The sequence below is a fragment of the Mobula birostris genome, chromosome 10 (genome assembly GCF_030028105.1).
Source record: "Mobula birostris isolate sMobBir1 chromosome 10, sMobBir1.hap1, whole genome shotgun sequence".
Lineage (NCBI taxonomy): Eukaryota > Metazoa > Chordata > Chondrichthyes > Myliobatiformes > Myliobatidae > Mobula > Mobula birostris.
Window position 1 is genome coordinate 102,130,910 of NC_092379.1, and position 24,264 is coordinate 102,155,173.

Sequence of the window (24,264 nt, forward strand, 5' to 3'; positions counted from 1 at the left end):
TGACAGAGACTGGATTTGTAAGGAAGTTTGGTGGTACGTGCTATGAGCAGTGCTCTATTTGGAACTGATTTTAAGGGAGGATGGCATGATCAGAGAGAGAGAGCAGAAAAGATATGGTGAATGCTGTAATGGACCCATTATTGGGAAGTATATGGAGGGAGCAGTGAACTGTATCATTATGGGGGTGGCTTGAAAAGGCAGCTGTATGCATAGCCATTATCGTGGGAGAGAGAAGAGGATCGTGGATTAGGCTCTGACCAACTCTATAAGCATAGACTGGGGATTAAGGTGCTTGAGGATTGGAGGATGTTGCCAAATGAAATGGTGACCAGAATAGTTTTGGAGGATGTGGCAGTAATAGCAACTTTAGTCATTCTTGTAATGAGATACAGATTGTGACTAATAGGAAAAACCTAGAAAATGGTTGAGGTACCTGACCTGTTACCATAACTACCTTTCTAGTATTCCAGCATCTACTCAAACTAGATCAGGATAACTAATATTAAGCTATTATCTTGTTCTGAAATCTGAGTTGCCTACTGTTGTTTCATATTCACTTTCCCCAGAATGTTTGATGCTCATCTTTTAGCACAGATTCTCGTATCTTTCCTATCCCTGATAAGAAGAGTCATACTCTGGCACACATGGTGCTTTGATGGATTCTGACACTTCTGCTATTTCCACACGAATACCTTAGAGAATTTATGGGAGTCATGCCATCTGGACCTCTTCAATTTAGTTAATGTAGCTACTCTCTCATTTCTGCTTATTTTAATGTCCCTCCAAATTTCTGCTGTTATAGCATTAGAAAAGGTTGAAGGAACCTCTCTGTTCAGCATTCCTGCAGTTTCCAGACTGCACTGTCTCCTAATGTCCATTTCATTATATTTAATCCTTTTGGGGCTCCATTACAATCTTAATCATCGTTTCTGTGATGCACGTACCACTTAATTACATCACATCTTTTTTTTATTTGTACAGTTTATGTTTACTCCTTGCCTTCCTTATTATCATCAACTCAAAGAAAAATCATTATATCAATAGACATAAAAATCAGAAGATGTGAAATGGACTGGTGATTGATGATCATCCATTTTACACAACTGCACACAATAAAAATTAATCCTATTTCATGGTAACTAATATACCAATTAGAATTTATCTATGTCATTCAATTATAGTGAAATATCTCATGGGAACAGTCCGTACAGGATTAAGCTGTCAAAGTAACAACCATGTGATTTTTTTTTGTTAGTAAGAAGCTTTATTTATTTAATTAATCTTATCTGAGACCCAACCCAATTTCACTTTGGAGTAAATGTCTGTATTTCTCTGTTAGGCGGTCCATCGGAGGGCAGACTCATCCCAGGCGATCAGATTCTAGCCATAAATGATGAGTACGTCAGCACTGCCCCGAGGGAAAGAGTCATAGACCTTGTAAGGTAATCATTTGTTTGTTCAGCCAGTTAACAACAAAAATTTGCATTTATACACATCATCTTTCATTTCCAACCATCAGGTCTCTTGGAATAGAGACCAAGATGCCTAAACTCAAATAATTTCTCTAATTTTCTGAAAGACATTGATGACTCTAATCTGAGTGCTAAACCTTTGAAATTCTCAGTGGCATTTAGACGCCAAGAGGAAAAACTTGTTCTTAGTAATATCATAAAACATTTTATCCATTTGGATATTAAATTTGGTGAACATATTGCAGTGAATTAAAAATGAAAAGCCATATAAACCAGAGCAGTGGAGTCTCTTAATACTGTTAAAGTTACCTTAAAAGTTTTCTTCATTTTCTAATACAGTACAGAGTAGAAATGCTAATAAAGATGTAAACAACCTTTGAATGTTGAGGCATGATTAATTATATTGCACACAAAAACTTGCATTTATCACTGTCAATTGCAGTATAGGAATCAGCTCTTATTCTGAACTAAAATTCATTTAAAAATGTTAAGGCTACCTCAGTGTTTCTCTGTCTTGGGATGGCATGTGATCCAGCTGATTAGTATGAAATAAACTTTGTATCACCCAAGGGAGAGTGGCAGCAGTAATTGCCTTGATCTCATAAAGGAAGCTTTACATGACTGGCTCAAACTCAGAAGGGTTGTTGTATCTGAGATGTGCTCAAGTGTTTAACAGTCTATGTTTCAAATGTCTCAAAGATTTGTTGAAAGGTCAATGTTTTAACTCATTATCTGGAAAGAAGGAGTAGGGGCTCTGCAGTTGAGCCACAACATTTACTGTTCACTTCCCTCCACAGATGCTTCATGACCTGCTAAGTTCCTGCAGCTATTTGTTTTTCATTCCGGATACCAGCATCTGCATTTTCTTGCATCTCTATTTGAAAATAATGAATCAAATGGTGATCAATTCAAACCTGATTCAGCATGATATTCATTTTCTCAAAATCTCTGTTAGAATAACCATCATTTTGCTTAGTCTTAGGAAGGTGGACTAAACACTTGGAACCTGACACACACTCTCTACCTAAGTTGTGCACCGCTACCAAGGCTCTGGCAATCATGGAAATATTTGAGGTGTTTAGACAGGGGTTCCCAACCTGGGGTCCACAGACCCCTCAGTTAATGGTAAGGGTCCATGGCATAAAAAAAGATTGGGAACCCCTGGTTTAGACAGAGCTTCAGGTGCATGGATTGTTCAGAGAGCCCTGTTACAAGAAGAAACAGAGATGCTATTTTGCAGGCAGTTAGTATGGACTAAAGAACTAAGATTACATCAAGGGAAGTAATCATCTGTGAAAGGAAACTGAAATCATTTCATGAGATCGCAATAAATGAGGCTCACACACACAGGCAAATCATATCATAATTTCTCTTACAGAATCTTTTAGAGGGGGTTCATGCTGACATACAAGTTGGCTATTTATTGGATACAGAAACAGAATGAGAACACGGTATGGGGAGAATGGAAAATATAGATTATGCATTGTAAGAAGTCAAATGCTTTTATCAACTAGTTTTAAAATACCAATGCAAAGTAGGTTAAATGTAATGACATCAACTTGTTCAGGCTAATTTAGATACTTTTCATAAATATTAAAATTTCACACACACAAGCACTAGCACTTGACTCAACTTCACTTACTCACCATATCGCCAGGCTGTTCCCATAACCTGTGGTCGCACTTTCAATGACTCTTTGGCTTATGTTGTCAGTGTTTGGTGCTTGTTTATTTATCATAATTTTTTTTCTTTTATATTTGCGCAGTTTGTTGTCTTTTGCACATTGGCTGGTCGTCTGTCTTGTTGGGAGTGCTCTTTCATTCATTCTTGGATTTATTGAGTTTGCCCACAAGAAAACAAATCTCAGGGTTGCATTTGGTGACATATCTGTACTTTGATAATCAATGTACTTTGAACTATTATTACTGATGGGAAAGCAGCTTAAGAAGTCTGGCAAAGGTGCTCTTTGGATATCTGGTCCTGTCTTTCTATAAACTTACTTGCTTCCTTTTCTCATTCAGCTGTTCTCTTCCCTCTGATATTCTGTCTTCATCCTCTTCCAATTTCCTGTCCTACTCCTCCTAATTCCCTTTTTCCCCTTCATCAATGCCATCTTCTTCTCATTTCCAATCCACTATATTTTCCCCATTCTTAACCATTATACTCTCCCCTTAACTTCTTGCCCACCACCCTGACCTGATCTTGTCTCCACCTTTTTCTGCTCCTGTTCTCCTCTCTTCTCTTCCTAACGTCAAGACCAAGTTAATAATGAACGGCTGCAATGGAATTATCTGGGAGCAAGTGGAGCCACAATGTCCTATTTGTAGTCAGAGGTCTGATAGGAACCAAGGAGAATGGCAATATGATACTCTGATTCTCCAGATGTGTTCTGAAGACCATGGCTTTCCATTCTACTGACTACACATTTTGTGAAATACTGGTTTTTAGCCACATTGCACAGAGCACAAAACAGTAACTTTCACTATATATGTCAGTGATATTAAACTTGATTTTGATTCTGGTTCTGAACTTAAGGTTCTTTGCACACGTGTGGTTTAAAATAGAGATCTGAAAATTATTCAGTCTCCCTGCTGTGCTTTGTAGAGCCTTCTCCAACAGAAATAATGGCAATCCACTAAGGTGACTTAAAATGATATATTTACATTGCAGTCTTGCTGTAAAGTACCTTGAAAATGTTGTGCTTGTACGAAATCTACAATTCTATCCAGACTATGTTTTCCAAATTCTCCGACCCTAAAATACTAATTTCATGCATATTGATTGTAATGCTCTCAGATATCTATTTCAATATACAATAGATAATACTCTTTTAATCTGTTTATGATATTTCAACTTTTATCATAATCACATTTATACGTTCCAACCTCTGTAATGGTGGAATGGTGGCACATTCCAATAGCTTCACTATTCCTTCAAAGTCCATGTCATTTTCAATTAAATTACCTCATCTACACAATCTCTCCACATGAGGCAATCCATTCATGCCAGAAAGCATGTGAGGAAACAATGTTCATTGTGATCCCTGCAAGGCAAATATAATAATCCTTAGTTAAGGACCCCAAAGCTGTACACAGTACTACCATGGTGATGTCATTAAAGCCTTGGATATAGCATTTGGTTCTCTTGCATGTACATTTTGGATAATATTGATGCCAGTTTATTTGCGTGTATGTATTTGAGTTATGTGTCATATTAGATCACCATGATTGCGAAGGAGTTAGCCACATGCATGTCCAAAGCCCACTGAACTTGTGAAGAATGAGCAAATAATATTCAGAACTACAAATTTAAAACTCAACACTCATAAAATTCTCTTAATCTTACACAGCTGAACAAACATTCAGTAGCATGAAGACCCTCACTTCCCCTCACCTTTACCATTTCAGAAAAAAAAAATCAATTAATTTCATGTTCGTTGCCTATTCATTTTTACTGGCTATTGCTATGTTACTTAAGTGTTTACCACTTTCTAAAGTCCTTTAACATTATTAAAGTCTCAGGGTATGGTGTGGCACGGACTCAGTACAAGGTTTCAGTATAATCCTGTTACTCCTTGGCAAGGATGCATTCCCCTGAGATTACAGAATAACTGGCGGATTGAGAGGCATCACTGGGCAACAATGAGGAACAGAGATGGGTGCTCGGGAGAGTCCAGATGCTTCAGTGTGTTGTAATCTGAGACATTCGTGCTTCCAGAGGGACACTTGCACTGAAATCTCCCATCTGCAGCAAAAGCCAGATCGCGATGTACCAGACAGGCAATAGCAAAGATCAGTTTACCATCCACTGGAAGGAAATAACTGATGCTTTCCACTTTAAGAAAGTTAGCTGAATTTTATTCAACCTTGGGTGATCTCAGCAGAATAAAGATAACGTGATTCACTGCGATTGCAGAGTGCAATTAACTGGATGCACATCAATTTGAAGCTACCGCTTGTCAACTCTGCGCTGAACTGGAAATGAAATGAATCTTATTCCCCATTAACATCTGGCTGGTGTAGCACCAAGGGCAGTACATCATGCAAATCATTGCCTGCTATCCTGTCTGCAGTCCTGCACCCTCTCTTCCCTTTGCCAGCAGCACATGAACCACTACAACAAACCAAATGTGTATACTGAATGATAAGGAATATTCACTGATGACATGGCTGATGAATACATGAACAGCAATATTGAAAGCTACCCTGCCACGTGGGTTGTGAGGGAGCAATCTGTTGCCATACCAAAACAACACTCATTCTAGAAGAGCTCTTGTGTTCTCAGCAAGCAAATGTCAATATTTCCAGTGATCCTCTTCATAGTGCACCACCATTGCTGTTACATCGTACACTGTGAATGGACACCTCCAAACATCACATGCCCAAGCAGTCGGAAGAGAAGCAGAAAGAGAAGGAAGTGGAGGAAACACTCTAGCTGCCCCTTTCTGACAAGGCTGGCCATGAACGGCTCATCATTAGTCCAACTGCAATAACAACACCACCAGTAGTCCCTTTGTCACCAATCATTGTCAGTTCAGCCACTGATATAAAAATAACTGTCACCAAAAACTGAACATTACAAATAACATTTATTAATGTCATATTCAATATAAAAATCAAGTGTCACTCCAACAATATCTGCTCTGCTTACAGCTCCCTCTTTTTATTGGTTCAAATAAAACTGACTCCTGACAAGACTTGTTTTTTTTTCAAATGGCTCCCACCTTGCAATGATGCCACTCTCTCACTCACTAATTCTAAAAATGACTCACTCCCAACGAGACTTGTTCTTTTCATCACTCCCACCTTGCAACAATGCTGCTGTCTCACTCGCTAATTCAAAGAAGGCCCAGGTATCTCCAGACATGTCTGACTGTGGATTTATTCCCCTGCATGGAAGCTAAAACCCTATGTTGCCTATCTGACAGGCAATAGCAAAGATCCTGTCTGATGAGAGCAGTTTATGGGAAGACATGCTGTTTTCCTAGGTGCTGCAATAGAAGATAATATATCAGCAAATACCATTAGATCCACAAGTGCATGAATAGAGTCAGACTTCCCAAGCTTGAAAGGAGGGAATCCATCTTCTGCCCAACCCCACGCATCTTCTCCTTGACAAGTGAGAATGCACACTTTCAGGTACATCAAACAAGTCCATCTATCTCTTTCTGTGATCTGCACCTCCGAGGTGCTTATCACAAAGTTCGCTTCAGCAGAACATGGGTACCATCTCAATCCCCAGAGATCTACCTCCATTGGTTGGAAACCATTCGCATCTTGTGCCTTTAAACTGTCTGCATCCTGTACAAATGAGATGAACCGATGGGGTGTCTTCAGCTTCATTCTGAACTTGCTGCTGATCCTTAGTCCAACCAGAGTTCAGTTCATAAAACAGGGTTCCCAACCTGGTGTCCATGACCCTTGCTTAATGGTATTGGTCTATGGCATCAAACCTTTGCTATAAAGGTAATGTTTCCATGCAATACCTTCCATCATTTACACCTGTAAATCACAAGAGATTTGCGGACTGGATGTGATGTGAGTATGATAAGTAGGTGTGAGGATGGTGTGAACTTCAATCTCTCAGTAAATGTCCACTGAAATGCAGCAGTATCTGCTCTACGCTTTGCAGAAGTAATGAATATTTCAGTAAATTACTTTCATTTAATTTGGGTAAAGCGTCTCTCATGGTTGATAGACAGGCAACAAGTTCAGGTTGTGAGTTAAGTGCGGCTAGAAGCAATTCTTTGTATGTGAGGATGTGGTACAACGTAATGAGTGCTACATATGAGTACTGTTTCCGTGATGGACAAGTAATGTATTTAAAGATGTCTGAGACTAGTTGATGCAGCTCTATATGCCTTGACAAAGACATTCAGGATACATTGGAGGTCTTCTTCAGAGTATGCTGCAACGGCATTGTCATCACCTTTTGAAGCTACATGATAGTGGAGGTGAAGAGCTTGTTCTTGGCCATGAATCAATAGAGGTTGAAAAGCTTGTTTCCATTCTTTAATGATTGAGATTCCCTGTAACAGATCTTGACCAATGATGTGAAGGATGGCATCAATAAAGATGGCAAATAGAGTGGGTACAATTATACATTCCCATTTGACTCTTGTCTTCACAGTGAAGGGTTGTGATTCAGTGCCTCTTTTGCAAAGTACCATGGCTGACATATCATCATGTAATGGCCTCAGTATTCATAAGTACAGTGGCATGCAAAAGTTTGGAAACCCCTGGTCAAAATTTCTGTTACTGTGAATAGCTAAGTGAGTAACAGATGAACTGATTTCCAAAAGGCATAAAGTTAAAGATGATACATTTCTTTAATATTTTAAGCAAGAAAACTTTTTTATTTCCATCTTTTACAGTTTCAAAATAACAAAAAAGGAAAAGGGCCTGAAGCAAAAGTTTGGGCACCCTGCATGGCAGTACTCAGTAACACCCCCTTTGCAAGTATCACAGCTTGTAAACGCTTTTTGTAGGCAGCTAAGAGTCTTTCAATTCTTGTTTGGGGGATTTTCGCCCATTCTTCCTTACAAAAGGCTTCTAGTTCTGTGAGATTCTTGGGCCGTCTTGCATTCACTGCTCTTTTGAGGTCTATCCACAGATTCTCGATGATGTTTAGGTCAGGAGACTGTGAGAGCCATGGCAAAACCTACAGCTTGTGCCTCTTGAGGTAGTCCATTGTGGATTTTGAGGTGTGTTTAGGTTCATTATCCTGTTGTAGAAGCCATCCTCTTTTCATCTTCAGCTTTCTTACAGACGGTGTGATGTTTGCTTCCAGAATTTGCTGGTATTTAATTGAATTCATTCTTCCCTCTACCAGTAAATGTTCCCCGTGCCATTGGCTGCAACACAAGCCCAAAGCATGATCGATCCACCCCCGTGCTTTTAAATGGAACTTTTTGGCATGAAGGACAAAGGAAACACTTTAAAGATAACACCAAAAACAGTGTGAAAAATTTTCAACATTACAATTAAAAACTGGGATGGCATTGCACTCAATGGATAGACTTTCATGAAATCTGTTCAAGATCGAGCTGCGTCACATGAGAGCAAACCTCACTGTGCCGCAGAGAACAAGTGTGGCAGCTGCAAACAGAGAAAATGAACAAGCAAAAGACCCACTCACAAATCACAGCCACCACTTACTCATGTCCACACTGCACCAGAATATGTGGATCCTAGATCAGCCTCTACAGTCACCTGAGGACCCACCAATCAACAACCCTTTAGGAGAACATCCTACTCGACTCCAGTGATCGTACTAGTTAGTAGATATGGTACTCAAATACTCTTGATCAATCGTGTGAGGTAATCAAGATGCTTATGGTACTTCATCCAGGCCTTTGGAGTTACATTCCTGGTACTAACTCAAAGTTACCTCAGCAAGCATCAGGAAGTTTTCCCGGAACCTTATATTACAGATCATGTCCCCAAATCCATCTTTTGCACTAGGACTTCCAGTGCATCATTCAAAAACCTTGCAATCTGCACTCTCCCATTGTTCACTTTTCCCAGTTCAGAGTTAGCTTTGGCTATCACTAAAAAAGCATTTTCTTTATAAGTGAAGCTACATTCAATCAGTACAAAAAACAAGCTTTAACTGGTCCTAGCTAAAGAATTTGACTAATAGAAATTGGTGCAAGCTGAGCATTGCATTTATTGCAGTCAGTGGACAGTCACAACGCTGGTGTGACTGCCTGCACTACACTAAACTGGGGTGAACCTGAGCATACTGTTTATCGACTCTAATCTCGCTGGTCTTAATGAAATAAAAAGCACAATCAATGAGGCAGCTTTAAGGAAAATGTTGATCAGGAGGGGGGTTAGGAATCAAAGAGAGCTATTAATAGATAAAAATATTTAAATGTGTGTTTCAGAGCATATCTCTTAGCCACTAATAATACAGAGTAGAGAATCTACATGGTGGATGGGTGACACACAGTAGTTACCAAAATAACAAGGAGAGTGGCCATGAAGTAATTTTAACACAAATGTGATGATTTGCTATTTGATATGTTGGGGTTCCAGTGCTCAGGTAGGTAAGAACATAATAAAGAAAGAAATAGGTTCAGAAGGAGTCCTTTCAGCACCTTGAACCAGTTTAGTCCTTACCTGCTGCATTGGCTGGAAGCCATTCACACCTTGTTCCTGTAAATTGCCTGCATTCTCTGTGTCTAAGCTGTTGCCGTAAGAAAAGGATAAACTGACATGGTTGATCTTCGATCTCAACATAATTTTCTGCCCCTATCCCTACATCCTTTGATTCCTCTGCTATTCAGAAATCCATTGACCTCTGTACTGAATTGTGTTCTTCCAAGGTAGGAGATTCTCAGGGTGAAAAAACATTCTCCTCATCTCGGTGCAACATAGTCTACCTTTTACTTTGCTACTACAACCTCCATTTCTAGGCTCCTTATCCAAGAGATACCTTCTCCTTGACTCTGCAAAGATCTCTGAGTATTGTGCAAGTTTCAAGATGTCTCCTCATTTTCTTTTAAATTCTAGAGAATAGAGGACTGGCATACTCAGAGTCTCTACGCGTGACAGAGTTGTTATCCCAGGACCAGTCTGTTCATTCTTGCTGCACTTTATCTTTAACAAGTATATCTTTTTGCACTTACAGGGATCAAAACTGCAAACAATACTCCATGTGTGCTCTCATAAAACCCCTATAGAATTATAGCAAATATCTTTATTCGTGTACTCAAATCTTCTCCTATTTGTCTGTTCCACATGCACATTAGCTTTCAATGACTTATCTGCAAGGACACACTGGTCTCTTTCAATATCAACAATACATAATATTTCAGTTTCTAAAAAGACACAGCTTTTTTTTATAAAAATGGATGCGTCATATTTACCCACTCGCTGTCTACCAAGCTGTTGCCCAGTCACTTTGCATGCCTACATCACCTTGGAACCTCTGTACACCTTCATTATGACTGACAATCCCAGCATTTTGTTTTGTCATCAGCAAACTTGAAAATGCTACTTTTAATCCCCTCAGCTAAATTGTTGATATAGTTTGTGAATAATTGAGCCCAAGCAGATGGGATGATAAGCAAAACTTACTGGAGTTGATATATGGATAGTGGATCAAGTGGGCAGAAGTACATATGCAAGCTACATTTCAACCAAAAGGTTAATACAATAGTGGAAAATAGTATTTGTCGCCTGTTATTAACAAGTGTTTCACATTTGCTGTCAGACTGTCAGTGTGTGAAGAGATCTGCAAAGCCAAAAATAAATTTAAAACTCCTGTTTGAGGACTTGATAACACCATGGAACCCTGTGAAAGCTGTGACACAGAGGGAACAGAAATAAAAGACTGCCTGAATTCTAGTTAAAGCAGATTATATATCATACCTGTGAAAGAAGGACAAGGCCAGCACAGTCAGAGATATTGTCAAAAAAATAATCAATGTTGATTTGCTATGGTGGAAAGATGTGGCCTCATCCTCCTGATAACCTTGAACTCCCAATGTCACCTGGCCCTGCTCTTCTCACTCTTTCTCACACAATCTCATTAACGTCAACTTTACTCTCCAAACCCAACATTTGAAGTCACCTACTAACATATACATCTGTTTGCCATCTACACAGTTCCCAATCTCAGACCTCCTCACTCAACCTTCTTCTTGATACCAGTTTACAAGCATCAGTAGACTAAAGCTGATTACCAGTGGAGTGCTCCCAAATATAAACAGACTTGCCAAATATGAGGAATGAAGGAATATTTATCAATAAATAAATAAATATATTTATTTCCCATGTGTGTCAAGCCTTGTTCAGAATAGAAAACGTGTTGTTAGTAATATGGAAACAGAGAATGCTGAAATCAGTCAGCAGCACAAGCACCGTACATGGAAAGAGTTAATGTTTTGGGTTGAAAAGACTGACGTGAATAGTGATGGGAATGCAAAGTGGCTTCAGGGAATATAGACAAGCCTGGTGAATGGCAATAACATGGCAGATGAAGAATCAAAGAATGTGAGTTATTTCAGATTTCCAGAATCTGCGATTATTTTGATTTTCATTTATTGTTGGTTTAAAATTTCACTTAATTGAATGTGCATTCAGCCATTGGCAGTTAAGATCAACAAAGAAGGCAGAAACATGAAAAAATCTGCAGGTGCTGGAAATCAAAGAATTACACGCAAAATGCTGGAGGAACTCAGCAGGCCAGACAGCATCTATGGAGAAGAGTAAACAGTCGATGATTCAGGCCGAGACCCTTCATCAGGCCTACTAAGTTCCTCCAGAATTTTGTGTGCATTACATAGAGAAGACAGAAATGAAGATCTGAAACCATTCAAGAAGGTTGACATCAGAGGCAGAGTGACTGAGGAAGATTGATACCAGGAGTAGAGTCAAGTGAGTGGGAGATCTGCTAAAACCTTTCTTGGCTCTCATTTGACCATCTTTTCTTTGTTTCTGTTATACTTTGTAACTCCAAAACTAATCAAAAGAAAAACATGAAAGATCGGGATAAACGTGTCTTCTTTGTTTTTACCTTAGTGAGGCACTCACATATAACGGGGTAGCATTATGACGAATGCCATTTTAGGTACTTCTTTTGTATAGCCCATAATGAATTATATAAACAAAAAAGAATGCATAATCAAACAACAGACAGGATCTCCTGGTTGCCACCCACTTCAATTCTGCTTCCCATTCCCATTCAGATATGTCCATACATGGCCTCCTCTACTGCCATGATGAGGCTAAACTCAGGTTGGAGGAGCAACACCTCATATACCATCTAGGTAGTCTTCAGCCCCTTGGTATGAACATAGAATTCTCCAACTTCCGGTAATTCCCTCCCCCTCCCTTCCCCTATCCCTATTTCACTCTGCCCCCTCCCCCAGCTGCCTATCACCTCCCTCATGGTTCCACCTCCTTCTACTACCCATTGTGTTTTCCCCTATTCCTTCTTCATCTTTCCTGCCTATCCCCTCCCCCACCCCTTTATCTTTCCCCTTACTGGTTTTTCACCTGGAACCTACCAGCCTTCTCCTTCCCACCCTCCCCCACCTTCTTTATAGGGCCTCTGCCCTTTCCCTCTACAGTCCTGATGAAGGGTTCCAACCCGAAACGTTGACTGATCATTTCCATGGATGCTGCCTGACCTGCTGAGTTCCTCTAGCGTGTTGTGACTGTTGCATAATCAAACAATATGTTTACAATATTACTCAAATATTACTAAAATATTAAATACACAATTCTTCTCCCTGCTTAGCTATAAACTCCAACTCAATATAGAATGCACCTCAACTTATATACGTATTCATACCTCTCCTTCACATGTTCTACCAGTCTGTTGTCACCAGTACAATCTTCTATGCGGTGGTGTGCTGGGGCGATAGCATCAACACGGGTGAGGCCAAAAGGCTCAATAAACTGATTAGAAAGTCTGGCTCTGTTTTAGGAGTCAAACTGGACACACTGGAGGCTGTGGTAGAAGAAAGGATCCTACAGAAAATCCTGGCAATTCTGGACAATATTTCTCACCCTCTGCATGCCACCTTGGCTGAACAGAGGAGCACTTTTAGTAATAGACTGAGACAACTGAGCTGCTCCAAAGAGCACTATTTGAGGTTATTCTTACCCGCAGCCATTATGCTGTATAATGAGTCAAATTATAGTCAGGGAAGTGATGACCCCTCTCCTGTTAGATTGTTTGTGGAAACTTATTGTTGTTTATTCTTTCTACTTTTCTTCTAATATCTATACTTGTGCACATGTAATGCAACTGTGACACTGTAATTTCCTTTGGAATCAATAAAGTATCTGTCTATATATACAGTATATACAGTATAATACAACTACTATATAGACATCCACAGCATAGTAAACTTTAAATCGTCAAATTGAAGTTCAAGGTCAAGTTTAATTGTCATTCAAACATACTTCAATATCAATTGATAAAGCCAGGTGAAACAGCATTACTTAGGGGCCAAGATGCAAAACGCAGTACCAACAGTCATACAGAGCTCAAGGCACATATAGCACATATAAGACAGCAAGCATGTAAGATATCAGTAAAATACAGTCGCACAAAATAAATCCAGTCCCAGACCCCAAGTCCATGAATGTTGTAGCGAGCGAACACTGGGGGGGCATCAGCAACTCCAGCTCGGACTCTGTGCCACACCACCACCAGCACTCCAGTGGAACGCAACAACTCCAGTCTGCTTGGCAGGTGAGACTCGTGGCTGTGAAACAATCTCAGGTTCTGGGGCCTGCTCTCTGCTGGTTGCAGGAGTTGACTCTGAGACTGCAGGAAGTGGTTCTGACACCTCTGGACACCTTTCTTCTCTAACAATTAACTCTGCTCTCCTCAACCGATTCATGTGTCATCTCCAGATAACGCCAGATGCAATCTCCACTGTGTAGAAAGTGGTCAAGTTCTGTCCTTAATCTTTCCAAGTACCCATTTTTGATCACCTCTGAAGTCTGTCTCCACGACTGCATGTTCAGGAGTGGAACATCAACCCACCCCAACTTATTTGAAGAACCCTCAATTTGTCTCAGCTGCTTGTCTTGCATACTCCCCGAGGTTGGGTCTGAGAAGATTCAATCATGAATGCAACGACAACCCAGGATCATCATAGCCAGTGAGTTGTTGGTTGTGGAGTGTCAGTCAGTCAGTCAGTCAGTCAGTCAGTGGGTGCTGTCCCGAATCCAGGGTTGGCGGCTATGCACTTCCATCTTCTTCGATCTTGCGCTCTTTTTCTGGCCTCAGCATAACTCAACCCATTGCCTCACATTATCGTACCAAGTGGTTCGCTGCCTTCCTGTTTCCCTCTTTCCTTCTATCATCCCTTCCAATAACAATTTCTGCAGTCCACCACCTCTTAACAAGTGCCCGGCATATTCCAGCTTCCTTTTCTGCACGTTCTTCAGCAACTCCTTCTCTCTCCTCGCTCCCTTCAACACTTCCATATTACTGACCTTCATCACCCATCTAATTTTCTGCATTCTCCCTAAACACCACATTTCAAATGCCTCCAGTCGTCGTTGCGCTTCCTTGCATAAAGTCCACGATTCGACTCCATACAACAGACTGCTCCAGACATAGCATTTCCAAATTCTACAACGCAGCCCAAAGTCCAACCTCTTGCCACACAGCACGTCACTCAGGCTCCAGAACGTTGATCTTGCAATCTCAATTCTTCATCTAATTTCTGTATCACATTTCCCATCCTCTGGGATCATCTGTCCCAAGTACACAAACTCCTTGACTTGCTCTATGCCTACGCCGTTAATTTTGATACTGATCTTGGGGACTTCTTTCTTCCGTGATACTACCATCATCTTTGTCTTTGCAGCATTTACTTTCATTCCAAATCGTTCTCCTTCAGCATTTATCTTATCTACTATTCTGAGTAACTCATCCTCAGTCTCGGCTACAACACAAAATCATCTGCATACCTCAAGTTGTTCACCGTCACTCCACCAATTTGGACACCAGCTCCATCGTTCAACACCCTGAAGATTACCTCTGAGTAAATGTTAAATAATAAAGGGGAGATAATGTGGAGTGTGCTGTGTTACAATATGCGCAGAGGAAATTGATGAGCTTCTGATTCAGTGCCAGTGTAGTGTGTTCTGCTGGCATAGCTTGCAGTGTGTTTTTGGACTTTGGACAAAACTTTCTGCCAAGCTATTTGTAGCTGGTTGGTATGGTGCAGATGTAACATATTTTATCCCCTTCATTTTCAGAAATGACTGAAACTGATCCACTACAAACTGTGGTCCTTTGTTACTGACTAAGGGATCTGGAGAAGAGGCTTCTCAATACATAAACAGTATGTGAAGCTGTAGTTTAGTCTATTGGGAAAACTTCTGGCCACTTTGTACCTGCATCCACTACTACCAAGAAATTTGTGCCCATGAATGGTATGGCAAAATCTATACAAATGCTCTGCCAGGGCAATGGAGGCCATTCCCAGGGATGAAGAGGCACTGACTGCTCTTGGCATCTTCTGAATGTGTTGGCACCCCCAACAGTGCATGGCTAGCTGCTTGATCTGCCAATCTATCCCAGACCACCAGACAAATCTTTAAGCCAACACTTTCATTTTGATCATGCCTAGATGACCGGCATGTAGCTCCTCCAACACTTTAGCTCTCAGCTTGGATAGAACATCTATCAATCCCCACATAAGACAACCTCCATTAAGGGCAAGTTCATCCCATTGCTGGTAAAATGGGGAAAGTGGAATTTCTGCTGCACATTCCAGCCATTTTAGGTTGCCATATAGGCCTAAGACAGTGTGGGGTCTTTTCTGGTTTACCTTTGGTTAATTTCTGCCGTACTAGGGAGAATTTTGATTTGCATTAGGGAGAATACGTTAAGAGGAGTGTCCTCTTTTGTAAATTTTTCCTTTTCTGCGGATAAATGGAACAATCCATCAGCATTTTCATGATTAATTGTCCTCTTGAATTTAAGCTTGAGATTGTGTCCTCCGAGAAATATCCCTGCACTAGTGTTGCTGCTGTTAGTGGAACACCCTTATGTGGATTGAAAATGGGCACCAGTGGTTGATGGTCAGCACTCCCTTACAAGTACTGGTTGAAACATTTTGCATCCCATACTAGACTCAAGTTCTCTCTGTCAATCTGTGCATAATTTTCCTGATGCAAAGGATTTAGGGGATTCACTTCCATCACTCATAACATGTGACATGACTGTATCTATACCATAAGGTAAGATAGATATCACAGTCAAAGTTCACAGGACGATGTGGATCATAATATGTGCGTGCACTGTCTGACGTCACCATTTCCTTTACCTTTCTCAAAGCCACCTCACACTGCCTTGTTTATTGCCATTTCTTCCCGATCTGTACTAATGAGTTCAAGTGGTGGGGCACAGTAGCCAGGTTTGTCAGGCACCTGTTATAGTAATTGACAGATCCTCAACAGGACTGCAAATGCGACCCTTTTTTCGCGTTAGGATATTCGACGCTGCTTGATTTTTTCTCAGCACATTTGTGTAATTCTTGCGCAATAATAGTGAGATCACAGTAAGTGATGCTTGATTTAAAGAATTTACACTTGCTTCATCCTGCTCTGAGCCCATAATCTCTTAACCTTTTTAACAGTGTCATTAGGTTTTGAAGATGTTCCTCGTCATCCTCACCAGTAACAATGATGTCCTCCAGGTAACACTGAGTGCCTGGGCAGCCTTGTACCACATGGTCTATAACTTTCTGCCAGAGTACAGGTGCAGATGCTACTCCAAATATAAGCCTATTTTTGCAGTAAAATCCCTGTGAGTGTTTATGGTGAGAAATATTTTGGACTCTTCTTCCATCTCCAAGTGTAGGTAGGCCTCAAAGATATCTGCTATCCTGGATAGAGGAGATTGATCCACTTTCAGTACTAGGTTGATGGTGACCTAAAAATCACCACAGATCCTGACAGACACATCCTTCTTGACTACTGGAACCAATGGCACTGCCCAGGGGCTACACTCAAATTTGGAAAGAATTCCTCCAGCTTCCGTGCAGTCTAGCTGGCAGGCTGCATTATCACAGATGACATGAGGAACCAGACAGGCTAAGTAAAACTCGGGTGTGGCATTTTCATTTAACACTATTTACCCTTGATATGTTTGAGTTTTCCACTGTCATCCTTGAACACTGTCGTGGTATCATCCCATACCTTTCTTAACTTGCTTTCAGTTGACTCTATTGCAGGGGGTGTGGCATGCAAATGGTGGATGGATCTCCAATCAAGTTGTTGTTGACTCAGCAAACCATGGCCCCACAATATTGACCCTCCTGGTTTTAACCACCTGCAATCCCAATGTGGCTTGTTTGTTGTTGTATTTCACTGTTACAAATGTCATTCCCACACCAGTTATCTTTTCTCCAGAATAAGTTCTTAGTTGGATATCTGCAGGCTTCAGTTTGGTACCTTTAAAATCCCATTCAAACTCACTTTGTGGAATGACTGAAACAGCTGAGCCAGTGTCCAATTCCATTTTAATTAATTTGAGATTCTCTTCTGGCATAAGCCATTTTGCTTGTCTCTTGTTATTTTTCACATTGTAAATCGCAAGGCTACAAAGTCCGGTGTCACTCTCATCATTATCAGATTTTTTATTAACAGCATGCAAATTAGTGCTCCTTTTGAAACTGCAACTTGACTTTTTATCTTTTTCTCTTCCCTGTGCAGTTGATTTATTTTTGTCTGCCAGACATGCTCTTAGTATGTGTCCTATTTTGTTTTATATTCTGCAAGTTTCACTTTTAAACCTGCATTGTATGTGAGCCCTCCCACAATGATAACACAATTTGTTCAGCAAGGCAGGTTTCTGCTTAGACATTGCAACTTTGTTCACGCTCACGTTCATTCCAGACCGCAACTCTGGCTGCCATTTATATTGAGACAGTGATTTCAACTGCTCTTTTAAATATGAGTTGTGCTTCAACTAGTAGATGATTTTGAATACCTACTTCTAAGATTCCAGAAACTAAATGATCTCTCAGTGCCTCATTAAGCCCATCACTGAACTGGCAATGCTCAGACAACTTCTTCAATTCACACACCTAAGCTGAAATGGACTCCCCTTTCTTTCGATTCCACTTATGAGATCTAAAACATTCTGCCATCAACAATGGTATTGGTTCTAAATGTCCCTGCATTACTTTCACAATATCAGCAAAGCTCATTTCTGCTACTATGGTTGGAGCAGTCAAACTTCTAAGCCAGCTGTATGCTATTCCACCAATTGCACTCTGCAAAAATGGCACTTGTTTCTCATCGAATATTCCATTTGCTTTAAAATACTGCTCAATTTGTTCAGTATACAACACCCAGTTGTCTTTTGTGCAATTGATCGTGTCTATCTTTACAATATAGCCAGCCATTTCTGTTTTTTTCTGTATAATTTATTATTATCACCAGGTACTCACTGTTTAGAAGTATACAAAATTATGAGGGGTATAGATAGGGTAAACACAGACCAGCTTTTTCACTGAGCTTAAGTGGAACAATAACCAGAAGTCATGGGTTAAGGGTGAAAGGTGAGTAGTTTATGGGACCTTGAGGGGAAACTTCTTCACTCAGAGGGCTGTGAGAGTGTGGAATGAGCTGCCAGCACAAGTGGTGCATGCAAGCTTGATTTCAACATTTAAGAGAAGTCTGGATAGGTTTGTGTATAATAGGGATCAAAACAAGAGAAAATCTGCAGATGCTGGAAATCCAAGCAACAGAAACAAAATGCTGGAGGAACTCAGCAGGCCAGGCAGCATCTATGGGCAAGAGTACAGTTGACGTTTCAGGTCGAGGCCCTTCACCAGGACACCTGCTGCTGACCTCAATGGTTCTAATGATCTATAGAACTTGCCGTCTACAATGCTGGCAGGCACAAACATCTCCAGACCATATTCCTCGCCGACGACCCCAATGGCTCCTCGGGATCATTGGAGCTGTTGGGGGTCAGCGGCCGGGACCGCAGACTGGAGATGTCCATGCCTGCCAGGGTTGGAGACAGCAGGTTTTACAGACCGCTAGAACCGTTGAGGTCGGCAGCAGGGACTACGGTCTGGACTCTTCCTGATGAGGGGTCTCAGCCTGAAATGTCAACTGTACTCCTCTCTATAGATGCTGCCTGGCCTGCAGAGTTCCTGCAGCATTCTGAGTGTGTCTCTTGGATAGTAGGGACAGGAAGGGCTATGGTTCCAGTGCAGGTCAATGGTAGTAGGCAGTTTAAATGGTTTCATCATGGTCTACATGCACTGAAGAGCCTGTTTCTGTGTTATACTTCTCTATGACTCTCTAATAGTAATTGTAACTGTTCATGAACTTGTGAACTTCGTAAATTTTCTGCTTTTATTTTTAACTCTCCCCTTTCCAAAGAAAAAAATCACGCTGCGCTTTTTTTACTCAAACGTCTCTTTCTCCCCATCCAGAGAAAAAGAATGTGCTGAGCTTTTTTTTGAACTGAAATGTCTCACTGCACTTCAACAAGTACGTAATCATCTCTGGTTCAATTAAAACTTACTTGTTGCCACTGTTATGTTTTGTAACTCCAAAACTAATCAAAAGGAAAGCATGGGAGACCAGGATAAACGTGTGTACTTGTGTTTTACTTTAGTGGGATACGCAGCTATGATGTGGCACCGTAATAACATACGTATGTCATTCATGTACTTCTTACATGAAACCCATAATGAGTTATATAACAAACAAAGAATGCTTAATCAAACAATAAATTTACAATATGACTCAAATATTACTGAAATATTAAATATACAACAGTTTCACTATTAATTGCATGAGCTTTGTCAATTGTATTTCAGTTTTTTGGCTAGAAATTTGAATACAACATTAAAAGCGAATCATGATTTCCATTTTCCTGCTGTTTTTGCACTGGATATCATAAATTCAATAGTACTAAAATGACTTGAGGCTGTCATTTTTGATCACCAGATATTACAATATTGGAGTAATCATATAAGAACACTTTTAATTGGAAAGTAAGAAAAATAACTGGAAGTCCTGACGAATAAAATCTATTTCATTGACTGTACTCTTAAGAAAACATGAAATCTTGTACATGCATACAGACTTGATCTATGTATTCCCTTTATTGTGGCTTCTGAACGAAATGCAAGAAAGCTCTAATGACTCCGTATCTTTGGTGAAGAGTGCTCAGAATTTTAAGGTCACCATTGCTATGATCAAGACTTTTATACTGTAGATGAATTTTAAAACAAAAGCATGGATTCAGACAAAAGCATCAAGTTTACAAAATCAAAATGTAACCCATTGAATAGTGACAAGCTTTTGTTATGCAAGAGTAGGTGACCTAGTACTCAGTACTGCCACATGTTTGATAAAAGAGGCAGTGTTTTGACTGATGTTTGAAGTCTGTGAGTGACCTTCAGAAATGAAAGAGTTGGAGACATTGATGGGAAGCAGTGTGTATTTCTAAACCTATCTGTGGAACATTCATCAATAATTAATAGAATGAGCAGTGCTGCAGCTATGTTGCTGGAACTGTAATCCAGAAGAATGCCCTAATGCTCTCTTCCAATAACAAACTTGAATGACCACAATTCTGAGTTCAGTAAAAGACCAATTTGCTCAGCTATGGTCTTTGGAGATGAAAACCTGTTGCAATTTTTTGACTATGTGATTCATGTCGCAAACTGATGTGGATCATACTTAAGAATCCTCTAAAGTAGTCTTACAAGTGGTTTGGATGGTGAGGGTTTGTGGCAAGATGCCAAAGAATTACAGCAATTCCATATGGAGACCCATCACTGTCTCCTCAAAGTCCACTCTGAATGGGCAATAATGCCCACATTCCAGAACTCTCAGAAACGCCCAAGAATGTTTTTTGTTTAAGAAAGAGAATACAGGATTTTAATTTTTATTACATATGACAAAATTGAAATTAACTAGGCTTTATTGCTCAAGTACTTGGGTATTCTTTCAATTCCTACTTCCCAGATTGGTATTTGGCTCTACCGTTAGTCTGTCAGCTACAATAATGAGCCCTTCTCTTGGAGTAAAAATAGAAAAGGAAAAATAAAATAGACTGAAAAGGCTGAAGAGGAGAAAGAGAACATTTACACTGCATCATAAAGCTTTCCCAGATATTCTTTTGTTCATCATCCAAGATTTTATCTTTATTGGGGAAAAAACTATAGTATTCCTCTAAGTAATATTAACTTAACCAAGCTTAATACTTAGTAACTATACAGAAAAGAAGGCCGTTCAGCCCTTTGGGTCAATGCCAGCTCCCAGTAGATTAATCCCATCAGTCCCATCTCCACTCTCCTACAGCTCTAGGAATTTACTCTCTCTCACATGCCCATCAATTTTATTTTAGATACCTTTTGCCACTTACCAACACTAAGAAGTAACTTACATTAGTTAATGACCCTCCCAGCACATCTCTGGATCGGGAAGAAAACTGGAGAACCCATCAGAACCCAGAGTCACAAGGAGAACATGCAAGTTTCATACAGACAACATGAATGAAAGCAGGTCCATAGAGTTCAGCTCTTCCATACCAGATCACAAAAGGTATAAGCAAATTGTTTCTCTTGTTGTCTATTTTCTGACTATTTTTCTCTGCCTTTCAAGCTCAATTTAGTTTCTGCCATCATTTTGCTATTCTGCTTTTCTCCTTCTGAGCCTCAGCTTCCCATCTGCCTGCCAAGCCAGTTTAAATCATTCCCAACAATGTGGCGGATCAGCTTTGGAAGATTAGCTTTACTTGTCACATGTACAGTGAAATGCATTCTTTGCATCAAATCAGTGAGGATTGTGCTGAGTAGCCTGCAAGTGTCGCCATGCTTCCAGCGCCAACATCATATGCCGATAACTCACTAGCCCCAATTGTACATCTTTTTGGTTATGGAAGAACATACAAACTCCTTACAGTGGTGGGAATCAAACTCTGATCTTACAGCCGCTGCTGTAAAATGTTGCACTATCTGCAATGCTACTGTGCTGCCCCAACCAAATATGTCCATGGAGATATTAGTCCTCCTGAGGTGCAATAAAAGATCATCTTAATGCCGCAGTATTCTGAATCCTTCTACTCAATACAATCTCTCTGTCCACACATTCAGCTGCACTTTCCACCAAATACAGTAGTCACCAGCATCTGGAAGTTACAACAGTTGAGGTCCTGTTTCTTAATCTCTTTCCTACCTCCTTTAAATATGCCTGCCAGGCCTCCACCTTTTCCTACCTATGTCATAGATGCCTGCATGAACATAAACCTCCAGCTGATCTTCCACTCCAAACTGTTCTGCGGCACAATATCCTTCACTCAGCCATCAAACTGCAATCCTGCTATTCTGGTATTACATCTGCAACCACAGAAATGACACTGTGTATTCGCATTACAAAATCCATTATTGTAGTTCCTCTCTTGAACTTTCACTTCCACTTCCAATAAATTCAGACACTCTTGACGCTGATGTCTAGGCTCAGGTTGCACTTTCCCGCGGTATCCTCTTCATCCATCATATTCAATGTCTGGTTAGAGACCAGGGTGGCTTCATGATCTCCTATACTACCGAAGGGCACAGCCCTGGCAAAGAGCTTCAACCTGAAACGTTGACTGTACATTTTTCCGCAGACGCTGCCTGGACTGCTGAGTTCCTCCAGCACTTTGTGTGTGTTGCTCGGATTTCCAGCATTTGTGGATTTTCTCGTTTGATCTCCTACACGACTTGCCTGCACTTTTTTGTTTGTCACAGTTACGCCTCTTAGCCTGAGCTGTGAGGTGACCTTCTCCTGAAACTAAATAACAATGAAACTCTCAGCTACACAGACGGATCACAATGAGATCAGCTGTTCCCAAGCTCTAAAGTTAGAGCTCCTACTGGTCTAATTACTGACATTGTCTTCATCTCTGGTGTCCAGACCATGGAAAGCATGTTGAAGTTCCTATATGGCACAGGATATATATTTAACAGAAAAGAGGTGCCTTACTATGATTATTTCCACTTAGATTAGCTCACTAAGTTTAAATAGTAATACCTCTGCCCCATCCCTGCCAATGTCCTTACATTTATGGACAGCACAGTAGTGTAATGGATAGTGTAACACAATTGCAACACTAATGATGGGGTTCAATTCCTGCCACTGTCTGTAAGGAGTTTGCAGATTCTCACAGCCACCGCATGGGTTTCTTCCAGGTGCTCCAGTTTGTTCCTTCATTGCAAAGATGTATTGGTGGAGGAAAATTGCCGGAGGATGTCAGCAGGCCAGGCAGCATCTATGGAAATATTTTCTCCTGGTTGTGATTGGGTTTCCATAGATGCTGCCTGGCCTGCTGAGTTCCTCCAGCATTTTGTGTGTGTTACTCTGGACTTCCAGCATCTGCAGATGTTCCTTTGTTTGTGATAGACTAATAAGTCAGTTGGTCACATGGGCATAATTGGGCGGTGCGGGTTTGCTGAGCTGGAGGGGACTGTTACCGTGCTGTATCTCCAAATAAATAAAACAGCTGGTTTTTGTAAATTATTTCTACCTGAGTTTCAGCTAAAAGCAACATAATTCAATGTCCGGATAAGATTAGTTCAGGATAAATTGTACCTTGAATTCATAAACATAACTCAACCGGAGTTAGAAAAGAAAGTTGAATACAAAATGGTTCATTGTCCTATTCTATGTTTGAAATATAAATTGCAAAGTAATATATTCAGGTATGACTAGACTGCAGAATTATTAAAAAAATACCTTGCTTTATACATGAGGCGATGCCTTGCATTTGTAAGAGTGTTTTTCCATAGACAATGCTTTGTATATGAGGTAATACACTACCTAAAAATGTTATTTACAAAATGGGTGTATCCTGTGCAACATGATGCATGGGCCTGATGTATAAATTGTCTTTTATTGCCTGTTAAACTTTTGCATTATCGGGTTCATGGTATCATGATAATGAGGCACAAACTGCACTGGCAACAATAGGATCAGCACTTCCTTGTAACAAAAGTGGGGTGTTGGCTCATACGGGCTTGAAATAACCAGGTGGGATCATTTTGTAGTCAGACTGGTTTTTTCCCTCAAATTGATGACATGGGCAAAAGTACATGATAAAAGGTAGAACAGTAACAGTAATTTACGGGACTGGACAGATTTGAGTCATGTTGATGGTTAAATGCAGAAATCTGCATAGAATCCAAACACAATTTAAACCTGCCCATTTCCTATTTAAATAGCAGCGTAGTGGCACAGCTAGCACAAACACTACCAGACAGCACCAGAAACCAGGGTTCAATCCTGGCCTCTGC

General features: G+C 40.4%; 1 protein-coding gene across 1 annotated transcript in view; it reads left to right on the forward strand.

Moving 5' to 3' along the window:
- The window catches only part of frmpd3 (FERM and PDZ domain containing 3), a 133,513-nt gene that overhangs the window by 15,754 nt on the left and 93,495 nt on the right, over positions 1–24,264 (forward strand). Inside the window, exon 2 of the mRNA XM_072269759.1 lies at positions 1,340–1,442. Coding sequence (XP_072125860.1) covers positions 1,340–1,442 — 103 coding nt within the window. The remainder of the gene's footprint in view (positions 1–1,339; positions 1,443–24,264) is intronic.